At 38.6% G+C, this 16900-nt stretch overlaps 1 protein-coding gene and 1 long non-coding RNA gene across 3 annotated transcripts in view; one reads left to right on the top strand and one right to left on the bottom strand.

The window, feature by feature from the left end:
- The window catches only part of KPNA1 (karyopherin subunit alpha 1), a 51451-nt gene that overhangs the window by 3413 nt on the left and 31138 nt on the right, over positions 1-16900 (top strand). Inside the window, exons 1-5 of one of the 2 annotated variants that reach the window (XM_030472017.1) lie at positions 6306-8037; positions 8432-8565; positions 11238-11345; positions 13173-13272; positions 13842-13936. In XM_030472017.1, coding sequence (XP_030327877.1) covers positions 8437-8565; positions 11238-11345; positions 13173-13272; positions 13842-13936 — 432 coding nt within the window. In that variant the 5' untranslated portion in view covers positions 6306-8037; positions 8432-8436. Of the gene's footprint in view, positions 1-6305; positions 8038-8431; positions 8566-11237; positions 11346-13172; positions 13273-13841; positions 13937-16900 lie in introns of those variants that run through there. The other variant, XM_030472016.1, reaches the window with a different exon arrangement.
- On the bottom strand, positions 215-15059 carry LOC115601695. Its single transcript, XR_003989456.1, has 3 exons — positions 15048-15059; positions 6220-6224; positions 215-307 (listed from the first exon to the last, which is right to left on the bottom strand). It is a non-coding gene; the product is annotated as an uncharacterized LOC115601695 (long non-coding RNA).

The raw sequence follows: 16900 nt of genomic DNA, 5'->3' as shown, positions 1-16900 counted from the left end.
GGATTGCAAGTAATACGACTGTGTTCCTGGATGTATATTATGAACAATAGAGTGTGCCGTAAGATTTAGCTAGTTACTGGCTGCTGAAAGCTTACTTAAGATCTAGAGTAACTATTTTTTTCTCTTTTTTGGTTGTTCAGACTGTTCATCAGGCTCAGCGAGAGGGGATTCGTGTGTTCTGGGAGAAACAAACCATTCTGACACACACAGATCTTTCTTTAGTTTATTTGTTTTACAATCTGGGTATAAAGTTGAGATTAGACCTAAGAGATACGCTGCTTTTAGAAATATCCTGTGGCTGAACATCCTGAATGTATTTCTCTCGAAACAAGTCATTGTAAGCCACATCTAGCGCTAAGCTTATATTTGAAAGCAGATTCACCTGTTGATACATGAAAATGTCATTTTGGCAAACAAGCCACCTTTTGGTGGCACACAAACCACAACTTACCTGTAAGTATAGTCCGATAATAATGCTGTGATTAGCATTAGATTGTTGTGATGTGTTTTTTGCCCGAAGCAGGATGAGATTGCCTCTTAAAAGATGCAGGATTCTTTTGTATAGCTTCCACACGATCAGCTCTTTAACTGTCTATATATTCTTATTTTACCTTTTGTTGTTGTATTGAGAAATGATCAGAAGGGAAAAGAGGTGTCTTTGTGAATGTGCTGGGTGTCGGGTTTGAGAGCTTATGATAGAAGGGGTACTAGGTGTAAATGGGAGAAGGGAGGCAGAATGAGCATCATCAGGCTTTAAAGTTCCTGTGGATTTTGGCTTGATGCGGCTAATATGTCTGTATTATGTGACTGACTGGGTGCTGATGTCCAAAGCTAGTATGAAATCAGCAGAATTTTGACTTGCTGTTTTTTTGCACACTTCTTGTGTAGTGCTGAGTCACAGCAAATCTGTTGAAGGCAAATTTATCATCAGGGGAGGCATGAGTTAGGTTTGATTTCAGTGCCTGCTGACATTCACAACCCCAAACAGAAGTTGCTTGAAATTACAAAGTCAATTTAATTAATAATTAGCTTATTTTTTAACCTAATTTGTTTTAAAGTGTCTGGAATTTCTTATCTTCATGATATGAAGTGCTGAAAAGTGCACTGTTGTTCTCTTGTGAAGAATGTTGAGGCCATGTTAGGATGTTAGAAATGTTAGGATGATTTTTATTTTCTGACAGATGATGACTGTCAAATGATAGAGATGCCTCTTATTTTTCAAATGCTCTGTTTTTAGATATGATCTTACAGAAAATACATTGTGGGTCAGCTCGTTCTGTAAGTGCAGAGATGATGTGCTGTAATCTTAATAAAAATAAAAATGAATCTCTGCTTTAAAAGACAGATTATGTTTTAGTTTGGCACACAGGAATAGACTTCTGTTATTGTGTGTAGATAGGCACGTTAATGTGAGGTTATTTTTTCTTCATGTTAGTATAATCCTATGCAGCTGAAAAGTTTTAGTTCCCCCATCACCAGTAGCTTTGTTTTATGACTTGCGGGAACTTTTTGGTTTCAGGTTAGTTGTGGGCTGTGGGGTTATAGAAATTAGGTGGTTTTGAATGTAGAATAGGAAGATCAGGGCACTGGTGAAGATCTTTCTGAATGTTACTTGGGGTATACTCAACTGGCACTTCAAGAGTAGTCATTTTGCAGAAATAGCTTTGGTATAGGGGATGGTTTGTTTTTATTCTAACCACCTTTTCAGCCCTTTTATTCTTATGTGGAAGATGAGGTCACATTGACCTCATACAAATTTAACATCAGGTGTCCTCAGTGTCATGTAGATAATGCAATCTGTTTTCTCCTTTTTCTGTTTGCTTTTGAGCAACAGTCAATATTGAGGGGTTTTAATTTGTAATACCATGCTCCATAGTGTACAAATGCATGACTTTTCAGGCCTTGTGTTAGTTGTTTTAAATTTTAAGATTGCTCTCATTTTCAGCAAGTACCAGTCCAACTTGTTAAGTGGCCTACAAGTAGAACGGGCCAAATTTGCTATAGATTAGGTGCATTAGTAATTGGTTTGCTATTTCAAAAGTTTTTAAGTGTGCTACAACAGAAACAATTGTGAATTAAGGCCTACTTCTGGGCGTGGAAAAACCTAATGGCACTAGGAAGCTTGCAAAATAAAGTAGATTTGAAAGATACAGAGATGGGCATTAATTCCATGAAAAAGTCCCCTTCTTCCAGTTTTTGTCGGAAAGTCTTTAAAAGTCTGAACTCTGATTCAAGGCTATATATTCTCTCCATGTTTAGCTGTGACTCTTATGTTAAATTTGAAGCTCCTTTAATCTTCTGGCCTTTCAGATAGCAGAAGGTGGTGATTCTGTTTCTTCTCCATCGTTCTTGGGTGATGGTTGCCCTAAGAGTGTGAGGTCCCTGCTCTCTGTAGAGAAAGAAGCGTGTTGTTCCTGCTAGTGAATAGCACTCATGCCTACTGCTGCAGCTTTCTTCCCAAGCCACAGAAAAGGAAATCCACAGGATCATTTTGTTTCCTTGTTAGTGTTAGGTGTTGATGTATCATCAGCAAAACTTACTTTGCAGGTCTTTACAAATAGCGTAACTGTTAATTTTATAGGGCTTGAGACATGTTTCCCAATCCCATTTTACAGCTAGCGGAAGTTAAGCTCAGGTTTTATAATGATGAGCGATAGCTTTTTGTAGTTGAGATTTTTATATATCCTTTTCTGTGGATATCCCCAGCTTTGCAAGAGTCTGAAGACGTTTGACATTAGAAAGTTAGCACTCTTGTACCTGAGGTGATATGGGTGTTTCCGCTGATGGGCATTATCACAGACCCCTGTAATCCAGTATGCTTTGTCAAATAACTTTGAAAAGAAGCAGATACAGCCTCACCAAAACGTTTATTTGGTTGAGCCAGTTTTTCAAACAACAGGAGGTGACAGTAAAGATAGGAGTCAGTCTGCTGATTTGCTTTATTTTCTTTTTCCCCTCAGATAACATTGTCAACAGTGTAGGGACTTGGTGGATGTGTTTTCATCTCTCTAGGATGATGGCAAATGTAGGACGTTGTTCTAGAAGTTCTTCCAGGGAGATAACATTAATCTCAGTTGATGACTTTATTATTAAGACCTGTTGTCGTCTGTCACCTTCAAGAAAGTTGACAGTTTACTTCCACAAGATTTATATACTTTTGTTAGCATCCTGGAAACATTGCCTTAGAATTGCCAAAAAGCAAATTAGAAGGACTTTTCAAAGTCTACACTTCACTGGGGGGAAAAACCTGAAAGCATTTGTGGTCAAAATGATGGATTTTTAGGGAAGTGCATTGATGAGAGTAATGGATAACCAAGTGCTGCTTTCAGCATGGTTTTAAAATTTGGATAGGTTTTCTAGTCTCTCACTAAGATTGTCAGAAGATGATGCATCCTGTAATCAGAGCTCAAACATTTGTCCAGGCTGTGCTGTAGGTATTTGGCGTGATGTCAAGAAGCATGATTGTGAGTGAGGAAACTTTTCTAGGAGGTCTCCAGTCCTGCGGCAGAGCCAATAAACAAACAAAAATTTCCTTGGAAGTAACTGCTTTTAGCATAGCTGAACTATTTCTTCCCTTGAATCATTCCAGCTTTTCTCACTGCTTGGAATTCTGTCTTGGCAGTTCTGTTTTCAACGTGGGTTGTCCTTTCAGGGCCTTTTCATTGTCACTCTAGCAGCAATCTAAAGCAGAGACAGCAGTTTGACGGTACAGGAGAGCTTGCAGGTGTGCCTCCAGTGAGTCCTTTCCTTCTGACAACTGCCTCTGTTAGGAAATGTAGACTGGTAGTATGTCAGATCATGGATCTTCGGAAAACTTTTTCTGTCACTCACACTGTTTCTCTTCAACTTCCTTGTCCGCCTTGATTTTCAAGTCATCTTGTTCTGATGTATTTCCACTGGAAGGTGGAATTTCTTGTACAGGTCTACATTCTGAAATACATTTTTTTTTTTTTTTTTTTTTCTTGTTCCCACTCCTAATTTCAAAGAAGGAAAGTTTGTCTAAACCAGTCTTTAATATCAGCAGTGTGTTTGGTAATCTTCATTTCAGTCATCTGGGTTATATCTACCATTATGCAGATTTTGGTTTGTAAGGCCTTTGTTTTTACATCTGGATATCTCTGACGTGTGGCATATCCAAGAGTATATCGTGTGGCATATCCAAGAGTATTAGTCACATGGCATTCCTTCTGGCAAAGCTCTTAAATCTAGTGAGAGTGATATCCGATTTAAGAAGGCAGCGAGTTCATTTTTGTTCCTATCTAGATGATTGCTTGGGACAAGGTAGGTCATCGCAGTAAGTGGCTGCGTTTTGCAGTGCCTCTGAATTTCTTTGACTTGATGAGCATGGAGAAATGCAGTGCTTTTCCTTTCTCCTAGAAATGTGGCTTAGAACACATCTACATTTGGTACGCTACTTGTCTTGATCAGCAAAAAACGTTGGGGATCGTAATGCAGACATTCAGCAAGAGATGGTGTTTTTAATTTTACTAAAAATCATTTTTTCATGGCAGCTAAAGTGAGGGGGAGAAAGTGTTTGGGTTTGAGAGGTGCTGCACACAACCCCAAAGAATACACCATGAAAACTTGCCGGTTCGCCGGAGGTTTTTATCTGAGATGGGCATATCTGAAATTGTGGATAATACTCTGCTATGTTTAGGAAAGAAAAGATGGATAGAACATTTCCATGACGACCACAGATTTTCACCAGAAGCAGCATTAATTTTGATAGTGCAGAGAAGATTCAGCCTTTGCTATTTGCTAGGAAGAAATTACCATGGGTGAATTTAAAGTGACCATTGAAAGATTTTCAATTAAAGCCACAACAAAGCTGCTGACAGCGAGTGAGGCAATTTGAAGCTGTTTTGCCTCTGTGGTTTAGTCTCGGAGAAAGGCTGCATCCTGAAAAATGGAAGAGGAGATTTATAGCAAACAATGTTTGGATGACTCTAACAATTACCATTGGATTGTTTTATTTTCAGTCCTAAAATAATTTGTATGCCCACACTGAGTAGGTCTAACGGTGTGGGCTAGATGAACTCCTTGATGTGGTCATTGAATTTTTCACCAGCAGTCAGGGAAGTAAAAGTAATGATAAAGAATGAATTGATTTTAGGAGATATTGAGGATATTACAGAAGCTGCTTTTGGTAAATAACTTTGGCTTTAATAGGTATACAGGTTAGATAGGTATATAAAATGGGTATGTGGCTGTGTGTTGGGATTTACTGCAAGTGAGGGACTACTTTGAAATAGATTATTGAACTCATTATTAGTTGGATTGAATAGAAGAAACTGTCTTCCCAGTTACTTGGTGGTAGGAATTGGTAGGAAGGCTTTACTCCCAAGTAAAACACAGTGCACTATTTTCAAAGGGTTTTAAGTGTTCACATTACTCAGAAAACAGAAGAAGGGGTTAGTCAGCAAAATGAGCTGTCTTGAAAGTCAGAAATGAGCATAGCCAAAAGTTGCATCTAAAGCTTGTAAAGGTTGTAATCAATAGAAGATAATTCTTGTCAGGCTGTTAGGTAGAGGGGTTAAGGTAAAGTCAGAAAATTCAACTAATCCTCTGTCTGTATTGCCAATAAATGGAACGATGTAAAGTACAACAGGAGAGAGCTAACAGAGCTCAGAGGAAAATGAAAATTATTACCTTAAAGTCAGAAGAAAAATTAATTGAGAGAAATTAATACAAAAGTTGAGAGATGAGGGAAATAGGTACAGTGAGGAAGAACATGCTTAGGACATTCTGATGGTGGAGTTGGATGGTGTCATTGATGTTCAGAAACACTGAGACATCATATGGAGGGGCTACAAAATAGAAATGAGGTGAAATTCAGTATTAAGAAATGAATATATTCTCCATCATAGATTTCTTTAAATTAAGAAGTTTAGGGATTGAAACAGAAGGTGTCAAATGACCTCAGGAGCTATCAAAGTCCTGCAATCCTGAGTAATGGCAAATACAATCTTGTGAGTTTGAGAAGGCTTGTTTCAGGCAAAAACAGAGATTTGGGCCTCCAAGGATGCTGGAGAGGGACTCTTCATCAGGGACTGTGGCAACAGGACAAGGGGTGATGGGTTTAAACTGAGACGGGGAAGTTCAGGTTAGATATAAGGAAGTTCTTTACTGTGAGGGTGGTGAGGCACTGGCACAGGTCACCCATTTACCAAAGAAGTGGTTAATGCTCCATCCCTGGCAGTGTTCAAGGCCAGGTTGGACAGAGCCTTGGGTGACATGGTCTAGTGTGAGGAGTCCCTACCATGGCAGGGGAGTTGGAGCTGGAAGATCTTAAGGTCCTTTCCAACCCAAACCATTCCATGATTCTATAATTACTAATAATGTCCCAGAAAGCCTGAGGCTGGGCTCACAGAAAGCCTTATCTGGGCTGCTGTGTGTGCCTGTGTTTATTTATGTTCAAGGGCAGATTGCTGCAAAACCGTTTTCTTGTTAGGCATGTCCTTTGAGCTCATGGTGTCCATCTGGTGTTTGAGTTAATTTTGCTGATTCTAAGACATATCAAACATTTCTTTCAAAATGTTTTAGAAACAAAATAAATATTTTACTCTTGAGTGATTACTAGCCTGAACTTCTTTTCACTGTTAAAATCCAAGGCTTCCCCAAATAGTTCGCATGTTTCATATACAGGTAGTAGTCAGTTAAACTAAAAATGGAAGAAAATGTGACTGCCAAGCATATTGCAAGAAACATGAGCATTGTCAGCTCAGACTTAAGAAAAAAAAAAGGGGAAGAAAGCAGTCTCTAAGCTCTAAAGAGTGATGTGGGGAACTTATGGTCTTACGAGATTTATCTTTTCGTAGGACCTCTGTTTAAAATAACCAAAAGGCCATTTCAGGAAGAGCCTTTTCAGCAGAATTAGGCTGAATTACTTTCCTGTGTGCTCAGGTTTTTATGTTTCGTTTTCATTCAGTGCAATTTGTGACTGACTGATATTGAACACAGTAGTTTTGTGTCCCTTGCCAGTTTTTTAAATCTCAGATGGCAGAATACAGGAATGCTTGAAGTGATGCCTTATGTTTTCTATGAAAGTCAGTTCTCATCATTTGGAATTCTTATAAATGGTTGTCAGGTAGCAGCAACTTAAAAAGAGGCTTTAATAAGAAGCACATTTGGGTATCCTTTATTTTAATCTCTTAAAACTCTTTGTGCTAACTGAAAGGAGGTTAGAGTAGACTCAGTTACACCTTTGATGTATTTTAAATAGGCAACCTAAGCTGATGAGAGTCTGTATACACTCGTGTTGCTCCATTTTAAAGTAAAAAGTGTGCAGGAGATCATTTATCACCTGGTTATTCTGTGCTTATGGAATTAGAGGTCGGTGACGTATTTAATACAACACATTAGGGCATTTGAAAAAAGACCTTTAAAAGCCCTGTAGAGTAGCTTTTCACATAGCATAGTTTCCTAAATTTTGTACTACAGAGTTGCAAGTATTTACAGTGTATTGGAGATCCTGTATCTGTATGAAGATGCATGAGAATCCCAATCTTTTTTGGATTTAAAAGAGGGATGTAAGGAGAGAAGTAGCAGCAGAACGGAGCAATTAAAGACCTGATACACAGCCCGTTGATATAAGGGGGGTAGGGGAGTAGTCTTTCCACACAGTTTTATAGCTACTGTTTTATGCTAAGTAACTCCAAAGTGCGGCACTGTACATGTGAAAATCATCATGGGTAGCTATAAATGCTGATCTACTGAGTTACATAAGACAATACTTGGAAGTCATTGCCTGAAAAAAGGCCCCTCTGCATAAGCAGTGGCAGGATTAGAGGCTGCAGGTGTGGAGGAGGGGAAGAACAGCACTGCTGCCTTTGCAGGAGTGAGCATTTTCAGTGGTGAAACCATCCTCACCTAAAATTTCTCTCTCAATTCAATTTTTCTTGTAGGCCTTGTCTGGATAGAAAGAACACAGGGTTGTGTCGAGTTAACTTAAAATGTGGATTTGGAGTGCAAAAACAAAGCCCCTGTACTGACTTGCAAACTGAGTGAAACTAAAAAGCTAAGACCCCTCACTTCTGAGTGAATGTGGGTAATACAATTAGTTTGGCTAATTTTCTGTGTGGAGAAGTGTTAAGATTTATTAGTGCAGTTTTCTTTTAAGCCCAGGTTGTGTACTCTGCCTTACAGATCTCAGTTCTTTCTCAATAAAATGTTTCACTTTCTCATGCCTTGCAGCCTTGGAGAGTAAAATGAAAATTTGTTGATCTGATGTGAAGAACTAGCACATCAAAGTGACAATTCTGTGAAATTTTGCTTTACACCTTCTAGGTTAGTGTAAGTTAGGTGATGGGATATAGGAGAGGAGTGGCTGGAAGTGCGTGGCTAACAGACGGAGATGGAGACAGAATATAAAATGCTGTGTCGTTGAATAGGAATTCCTTTCTGACTTCTCTTTTTTAATTGCATTGTAAAGGAATCATGACGACCTCAGGAAAAGAGAATTTCCGACTGAAGAGCTACAAGAACAAATCTCTAAACCCTGATGAGATGCGTCGCAGGCGGGAGGAAGAAGGTCTTCAGCTACGGAAGCAAAAGAGAGAGGAACAGGTACTGTACTACAGTTGTGGTAACTGTAACCAGTCCTCAGACAGTCTTGTCTTGCACTGTCTCTGGCTCTTTGCTTCTCCCAAGCCCCTTCTTAGTTGTTCCTGCCCAGTGAAATTCATATGTAGTCTGAAATCAGTCACCTGCAGACCTTGCTGCCTGTTCTTCAGGCTTTACAGAACTGTGTTCCTCATTCACTCAAGTGTAACACTGGCCAGAGCAGCTTAAAGATGATTTGAACAAAGCTGTCTGACCTTGCACAGCTTGCACGGAAGGTGACTGAGGAACTGTCACCTGGTTTGGTTTTTGTTTATGTTTTGGCAGATTTTTTCTTCCCCTCACCACCTGAGTTGTGCTGTCTCTAACCTCTGTTCGAAGAGTGGGAAGCTGGGGTGAAATGGAAAGAAGCATTGCAGTTAGAATAGGAGCAGAAGGCCTGACCGAGTCGTTATAAGTTGCAATAATGATTTTCTTGAGGGAAGAAATAATTTGTTGACCTGAGTCTTCTCAGTTTTCTGTCTTTTAGGTTTCAGTTTGTTTATGAAGTTAAAAAAGCTCAGGCTATGTTTATGCTCATGAGGCTGGTACCTTACGTAGTGGGTTTAATATGTCTTTTATGCAAAACGATTGCGAAAAAAATGCTTGGAAAAGAAGCTTCTCTGCCTGCATGTCTTGCTAGTTCTTACAACTTTGTTCCCACTGCCAAGTGGCAGGTGTTCTGCAGGTTTCTATCTTATCAGGAAACAGCAGCACTAACAAGATGTAATGGTTTAAGCCCAGCCGGCAACTAAGTACCACACAGCTGCTCTCTTACTCTCTTTCCCCTGTATTGGAATGGGGAGGAGAATCAGGAAGAAAAGGTAAAAACCCCATGGGTTGAGATAAGAACAGTTTGATAATTGAAATAAAAGTAAAATATAATAATAATAATAGGAAATAGAGGAAGGAATAAGCCCTGCCCTCCCAGTGATGCACAATGCAATTGCTCACCACCTGCTGATACCCAGCCTCTACGTGAACACCAATTCCAGATAACACCAATTCCCCCCCCAGTTTCTGTACTGGGCATGATGTGCTGTGGTATGCAATACCCCTTTGGCTAGTTCAGGTGTCTTGTCTCTGCTCCCTCTAGGCTTCTTGTGCCCCTCCTCATTGGCATGAGAGCATGAGAGACTGAAAAGTCCTTGACCAGAGTAAGTGCTACTTAGCAACTGCTAAAACATCGGTGTGTTATCACCATCGTTCTCAGACTAAAGCCAAAACACAGCACTGCACCAGATACTAGGAAGATAATTAAGTCTATCCCAGCTAAAACCAGGACACAACATGATGAAGAGCATCCTCTGATAAAAACAGGTGGCACTGAACAGTTCTTCCTTTTGTTCTTAGTTGTGTCCATTGGAAGTTTTAAGGGTTCAATTTCAAACAAAGTTATAATGAAACCCTTTTCATCAGTGTTGAGGTTTCTGGAGTTAGAATGAAGATAGTGTGTTTTGAATGGTAGGTCAAGTCTAATCCGTTCAATATTGTTTTCACAGTGTCAATACCAGATACTGTCAAGGCAAGGCAGGGGGATTTCTGGGAGGGAATTGCAATACTTCTTGGTGATTTTGCTCAGTATGTGCAGGTAGCATTTCCAGACTACTGGTCACACAGAATGTCTTGGGTCTTTGTACATAATACTAAATTAGGAAAATGGTGAGTCATTTTCTGTCTTACCTGTGCCTCTGAACTCTGTGGAGCAATTACCACAGGTTGGCTAAATAAAGCTTGTGGTAGTATTTCCTTCTGTTAACGAAAGTTTTTAGTCCTAACTGGACTAACAGTAGAGCAGAAGTGGAGCTGCAAGCAGAGTCTGCAGCTCTACAATTTTGGACCTTGTACAGTTGCTTCTCTTTTATGTATTTGGCACATGGTTCATTGAAGTTCATATGTATTTTAGTTTGACACTGTACTTGAGCACATTTGTTGAGCTCGAGTGGGCACATCATACAGTAGCTTAGAAGGAATAGCATTCTGTAAGGATACCTATTCACAATTTTGCATACTGTTTCCTCCCCATCTTCTCTGGAGAGAAGAGTAACAGCAGGTCTGTTGTCAAGGCTCTGTCTTGCCTGTCTGTAGTGGTGCATGTCTGACATGGTTCAGTGCTAGCGTCCTGCCTCCTGAACTCAACAGGCCAAGCGGCACCCCCAAAGCCGTCTTGTTATTGCTAATGTTCCTTCCAGTGGGACAGTTGGATTAAGGGGAGAAGTTGTAGCCTCTCTAGCTCTACTCATGACATCTCAAACTGGGTACTCTCTCTAAGTGGTAGCAACCAAATTCTGTTCATCCCAGTATAATTTCAATCCTCTGTGCTCATCCTCCAAAGCCCTCTCTTATCCCGGCTTCTGCACGTGTTCTACAAAGATCTGTTATACACAGCAGTTTTTCAGGTCTTTGAGCCTTTGGCAAGAAAACAGTTGTCTGGAAGCGATAGATGGCTTGTAGATGGAGCCCGTTGCTGTTTTCATTTACTCCATGACTAAACTTTCTTAATTTGCTGTGAAGAGGAGTCTTGTAGCTAGTGTATTAGCTTCTTTCAGGTGACAGCGTATGTCATCTTTTTTGTTGCAGCCTAATATGACGTGCTGTGTACATATTTACTATAGATCTTTAATACTTTATCTCTTTAGTTGTTTAAACGCCGAAATGTTGCAACAGCTGAGGAAGAGGCGGAGGAGGAAGTGATGTCGGATGGTGGCTTCCATGAGGCTCAGATGAACAACATGGAGATGACTTCTGTAAGTGATGAGAAAGGAATACAGTGTTTGTTGAAACGGAGGAGGCCTGTTGTGCGGTGACTTGAGGGGAATGGAGTTTAGAAGGCAGCTCTGAAAGACCTGTCTCAGTTAACTGCCTTAAAACAGATTACATGAGAGAAAAATGTTATAGATAGTGGTTGCTTGGTGGATATACTTTGATGAAAATGAAAGAAAAAATCATTGTTCCAGGCAGACTGATTACTTCCATTATGGGTGATTATAGATAATATTTTATGATGATCAACTATTGCCCAGGGTTGGGGTTTTTAATCTGAAATTCATAATGCTTGAAACTTGAAAATTCAAACCAGACAATGTGTTATTGCTGTTTACAAAGTCAAAAGGGGCTCAGTGGAAATCTTTGTTAGTGGACTTTAAGGGGCAGCCATTTTTAGCCAGGGTGTTGGAAATACAGCTGAAGTTAGCTTATCTATCTGCATGTGTCCTAAACTCCCTCCCAAGATGGAGTTTCACCCTACTGGAAAAACTTCTAGGTGAAGTTAGACTTTTCTGCTTTCTCCCTGTTTCTTTACCATGGTTCTCTCCCTGGAAGGAAAAGTGGTAAGGGATTTGGTCTATACCAGAGAGGTTTAAGGAAAGTACAGTCCTCACTTAAAAGTCTGAGCACTGATCTTCACACTTTTGTCTGTATTCAGAGTATGCAAATGATGTTTTCATAGAAATCAGGCTGGGCTTGGTTTCTGTTGCTTGTTACACCACCCTTGAAAATTACACAGAAACAGAGAAATGCCTGTGAACGATCGGGTAGATGACTAATAGGATATATTAGTTTACCCTTCAGGATAGCCTTTACATGCCAGACAAGTCCTAAATACCATTTAATCATTTGTTGGGAAGCTTACATGAAGTGAATAGATAGTAAAAGTAAGGAAAGCCTATCTAATTGTGATACTACCATTATACAGTTTATTTTAAATATCATTCATTTCAGGGTCTTAACAGTTGGAGCTGTTAGCTGTTACAGACAAAGGTTAAGTATTTTCAGCACTGTTATTGTGTGTCCGTCTATCTAACAGTGTGGATCAGATCTATCTTAAGGATTTAGATACAAAGAAGTGGAAGAAAAAAATCTGACTTTCCTTATGCGTCTTACATGGGTTTACGTGTGCGATGAAAAGAATGTCAGATTTTTACCTGGCATAAGAAAGGTCACTGATTTAATTTAAATTTCTTAGTGGAAACCATCAGTACCGTGGTTTAATACTCTTACTTGATTATGGTGATTATGATTAGGTTTGTCAACTCCTCTAGAAGTGACAGGTCCTGTACATTTTGGTGTAAGAGAATGGGTCAAAATGTACATGTTACAGAAATCTAAACAATAGCACACTCAAAGTGGTGTTCTTGCATAACTGTAATTGCTGTATTCCAATTTAAACTACCTTGTGTCAAAGCAGACAATTTTACATTCATTTTAGAGGAGGGGAGAGAGGAAAGAAGAGGGAGAGAATACTGGTGAGACATTCTGAAGAGTAATTTTTTTTGCTGTATTTTAAGTAAAATTTGAATTCTGGCTTCCAGAAAGAAAAGACTACATTTAAGAATGATGCTGCTTATGTAGATAGAAATGAATTTGTACTTTAATAAATGTATTTGTAATGGAAATTTGTTTGTATTTTAAACTCATTTGTTTTTCATAATGGTCTTATATAGGTGTTTACTCAATAAGAGGTAAAATTGATACTGGTTTAGCAAATGTTGTAGTGTTTTTTACCACTAATCTCATTTTGTTTTTGCTCTTGCTCCCTATCACTTCCATTCTGTTTTCCCCTACCTGAATCCTAGAGTGCAGTCATCACCTCTGATATGATTGAGATGATTTTCTCCAATAGTCCAGAACAACAGCTTTCAGCCACCCAGAAATTCCGAAAGCTTCTTTCTAAAGGTAAGGGCTGAAATTACTTGGAGAAAATGTCAAAATGTCCCTGGCATGTGTTTTTGCTTTGACAGCAATAAAGACTGAGTTTCATACAGAAATTTCTGGGTGAAGCTCTGTTTTGAAAAATGTCAGCTAGATGTATGTAATGGTTCTTTTCTTGTGATTTTCTTGTATAACTATTAAGTGATGCAGATGTGATGTCTACTCTTGGATGTAAGTTTAAATATTGCAGGTGGTGTCTCCATGGCTAAAATATGCTGTTATATTGATGTTTCTCTGCATGTATGCATGCCAGAGTGATTTCACAGAACTGCTGCTGTGAAGTAGGTGTGCTGAGTGCATTAGTGTTTTGAGTCGTGTTACTTCATTACCTCAAAATTCAGGCTGGAGTCTTCCTATGGTGGCAGACAGGAATCCATTGCCTTTTAGTAAAGGTAAAGTAATATTGTAGAAAAAGAACACACTCAGATAGGAGGAGTAGTCAGTATGTCACTGGATGTTATTTTGATGCAGTAATTTGAGAATTTCCCTATAAAGAAATGAATGTATCTAATTTTGCTCTTTATTTTACATAGAACCAAATCCCCCAATAGATGAAGTCATAAGCACACCAGGAGTGGTGGCCAGGTTTGTGGAGTTCCTCAAGCGAAAAGAAAACTGTACATTACAGGTATACAAATATAAACATATCTTCCTATATTAGGAGGGCATTTTGTGATGAAAATAGGTAGAAAAAAAAAATCAATTATTTGTTTAATTAGCTTTACTTCTTTTTTTCTTCACTGGTTTAAAAATGCTGTTCTATCTGTGGAATTTCTAGCAAGACCTCTGGGGACAGGACTGAGAGATAGACATCTTGAGTTGCATTGTGTGATTGCTAGGATGGGGTCTTTCCACTTCGTCATGTAACAAAAACAGAGTTTGAAATTTGGACCTCAACAGATGAAATGTTATCAAACTAAACTTTCATGTTTGTCTTTTTTGTACTAATTGAAGACAGTTTTAAATCTTTAGAATTATGACTTAATTTTTTGATTAAATGAAAGGAAATTTAGAATTAGAATTGGAATCCATAATGATAGGCATAGAAACCTTGAAACTTGCTTTGGTTTCAAAAACTAAATTGTCTGCTACAATGGTGGCTGATTTGTCTTGGACTTGCTTCTCATTTCTAGTTGTCTCTTTTTCTGGTCAGAGTTCTTTCTTCTGGTCTAGCAGAAAATGAAAGAGAAGGAATCATCTAGTAATAGAAAAAAAATGTTAACAGGTAACCATTAAAAAAAATGTTAACAGGTAACCATTAAATACAATATATAGGTTAGAGTCAGCGTTCTTTCAAAATGCATAAGGCCATGTGACGTCCAAGTTTTGGTGAGTGGAGATACACAAAAAATGGATACATTTTTTTCTTGAACAGTGGAAAAAAACTATTAGAGGAATGAATTTTCAAATTGATATCCACAGAATTGCAAAGGTCTGTTAGCTACCTAACAGAATGCCTTTTATTACTGATAGGACTCTAGCATGGAAGCCTAAGACAGGCAGATAAAGGGGGACAAGCTCCCCATTTTGAAGGACATATTTGAATAAGAAGGGAAAATAAAGGTAGAGGATACTACATCAAATGCAGATATATCTGTAGTTTAAAACAACTTAAAAAGCAATTGTAGACTGAGTCAAATTATCATGGCCTTACTGGTGTACTGTGTATTGTATTGATTTTTACACAGAAAAGGCAAAAATCAAATTGAAACTTCCAAGCTTGTCCTAAAGTTTGAAACAAAGCATTGAAAATATAAACCTGAGCACATTGCTTGTGATATTCTATTCCAACTGGTTAATTTTCCCTCATCTTGCCAAATTTGCCTGCCAGTTTGGCAGCTCAGGGTCTGCAGGTAGAACTTTTTGCTGTGAACAGTTAGGAAGTTCCTCTTGACCTGACTTTTTAATACTCGTTTTTACTCTGTCAGTGTTTCTAGACTTGTTCCTTGGCACAGGCAAAGATTTTGGGCATGCTGTTCTAGGCATTTCAGTGTCTAGCCTAGCTGTACAAGGACAGGATTTTCAATTCATTCTGGAAACAGTGAAGTATATTTTTGCTCAGATACTATAGGTATTTGTATGGTGAATTGAATATGGAAACTCTTCTGTGTTGAACTTGGAACTTTTTGTGGCTTTATGCTCTGGTTTTCTCCTGTGTTGTCAATGGGAATATCTGGTAAAAAGTAGGTTTCTGGTATCAGTGATAGGAAGGCCTAATTTGTCTGGAATTTCTCTGTCTGGTTTTTACTCAAGTGATTTCAAGACTTAAAAAAGGTCCCTTTTTCTCCATGATTACTGAAGCCTTATGTGAACAAGTAAATTTGTCTGATGTGCAAAATCTTTTTGTGATGTAGATAGAAATCTTAAGAAAAGAACAATACTACACAGATACCACGATCATCCCTTGGATGAGGTTTTCTTCCTGTTAATGAACTTCAATTATCATAAAGTATTTTGGTTTTCTATCCTTTGCCATTTGCATGTGGCCGTTCCTTAGTTTATACATCTTGGAGCATCAGGTGTCCACCTGTGGAGAGGGAGGTGAAAAACTGTCACTCTGCTAACCTTTCTGTAACTTACACCATCTGAAATGTTAAGTGGTGCTCACACAAGGACATAATGGAATTCGCCCTTGATTCTAGTTCACTTTAACAGAACTTTGTTCCACAAAAGGTGGGAAGATCTTATGACTAGCTCATAATCCAAACTTATTTTTATGAATATTTGAAGTGAAATACAGATTTGAGCAAAAAATACATGCTATTTGGTCTTAAATCTGATTAAACGGTTTATATATGGTGTTTCTTCTCCATTTCTTCTCCATGTGAGTTTCCGAGTTGTGGCTGGTTCAACCTGGTGGCATCCATTAGGAAGCCAAAGGGCAAGTTCTCAAATATGAGTAAGAAAACTGTGGTTGAAAGATGACTAATAATCCTGTTACGCTGCCTCCCAAAACACTGGATACTCACTTCAGTGAAAGTAAAATTACAGGAAAGCCCATACACTTTGTTGTCCTTAAGCTCTGGCCTAAACGTTTTGCTTTGAGTTTCTGAAGGATGAGCCTTGCAGTTTTGACATTGTATGTTTCTGCTTATTGCAGTCCATAATCTTTGTGTATTACAACAGTGTATTTTGGAATCGTTTATTCTGATCACATTTTACCGGGACATGATTTCTCCTTTAGTTGGTCAGGAGGGCAGGATTAATTAGATTTTTAAAACTGATGTCTTTAATAACTAACAACACTTAAAAATGAAAAGCCTTGCACAGTTCCTGAGCTTAATTGTGGAATTCTTATTTTATGCCCTTTTTAGGATTCTGTGTGTCTCCTTAGCAGGAGTTGCATCTATGATTAAATCCTAAATATAGGTCCTTGCTGCTCTTTAGAGATAGCTAGACTTGGAAAAGTATATCAGGATTTTCACTGGAATACTGCCAGATCAGTATCAGTTTAATAAAATTCATTAGCAGTGTCAAAATGGGTCATTTGTAGCATACAACTGCCCATTTTCATTGTTTGTTGAATTTTGCCTTTTCATTCATCTTTTAGCAGTCTTTCATTCTCTAGATTCTAGATGTATCTGATAGGATT

The sequence above is a fragment of the Strigops habroptila genome, chromosome 2, assembly GCF_004027225.2.
Source record: "Strigops habroptila isolate Jane chromosome 2, bStrHab1.2.pri, whole genome shotgun sequence".
Lineage (NCBI taxonomy): Eukaryota > Metazoa > Chordata > Aves > Psittaciformes > Psittacidae > Strigops > Strigops habroptila.
Note: the sequence above shows the minus strand (reverse complement) of the source record. Positions and strands in the feature narration are given on the sequence as shown.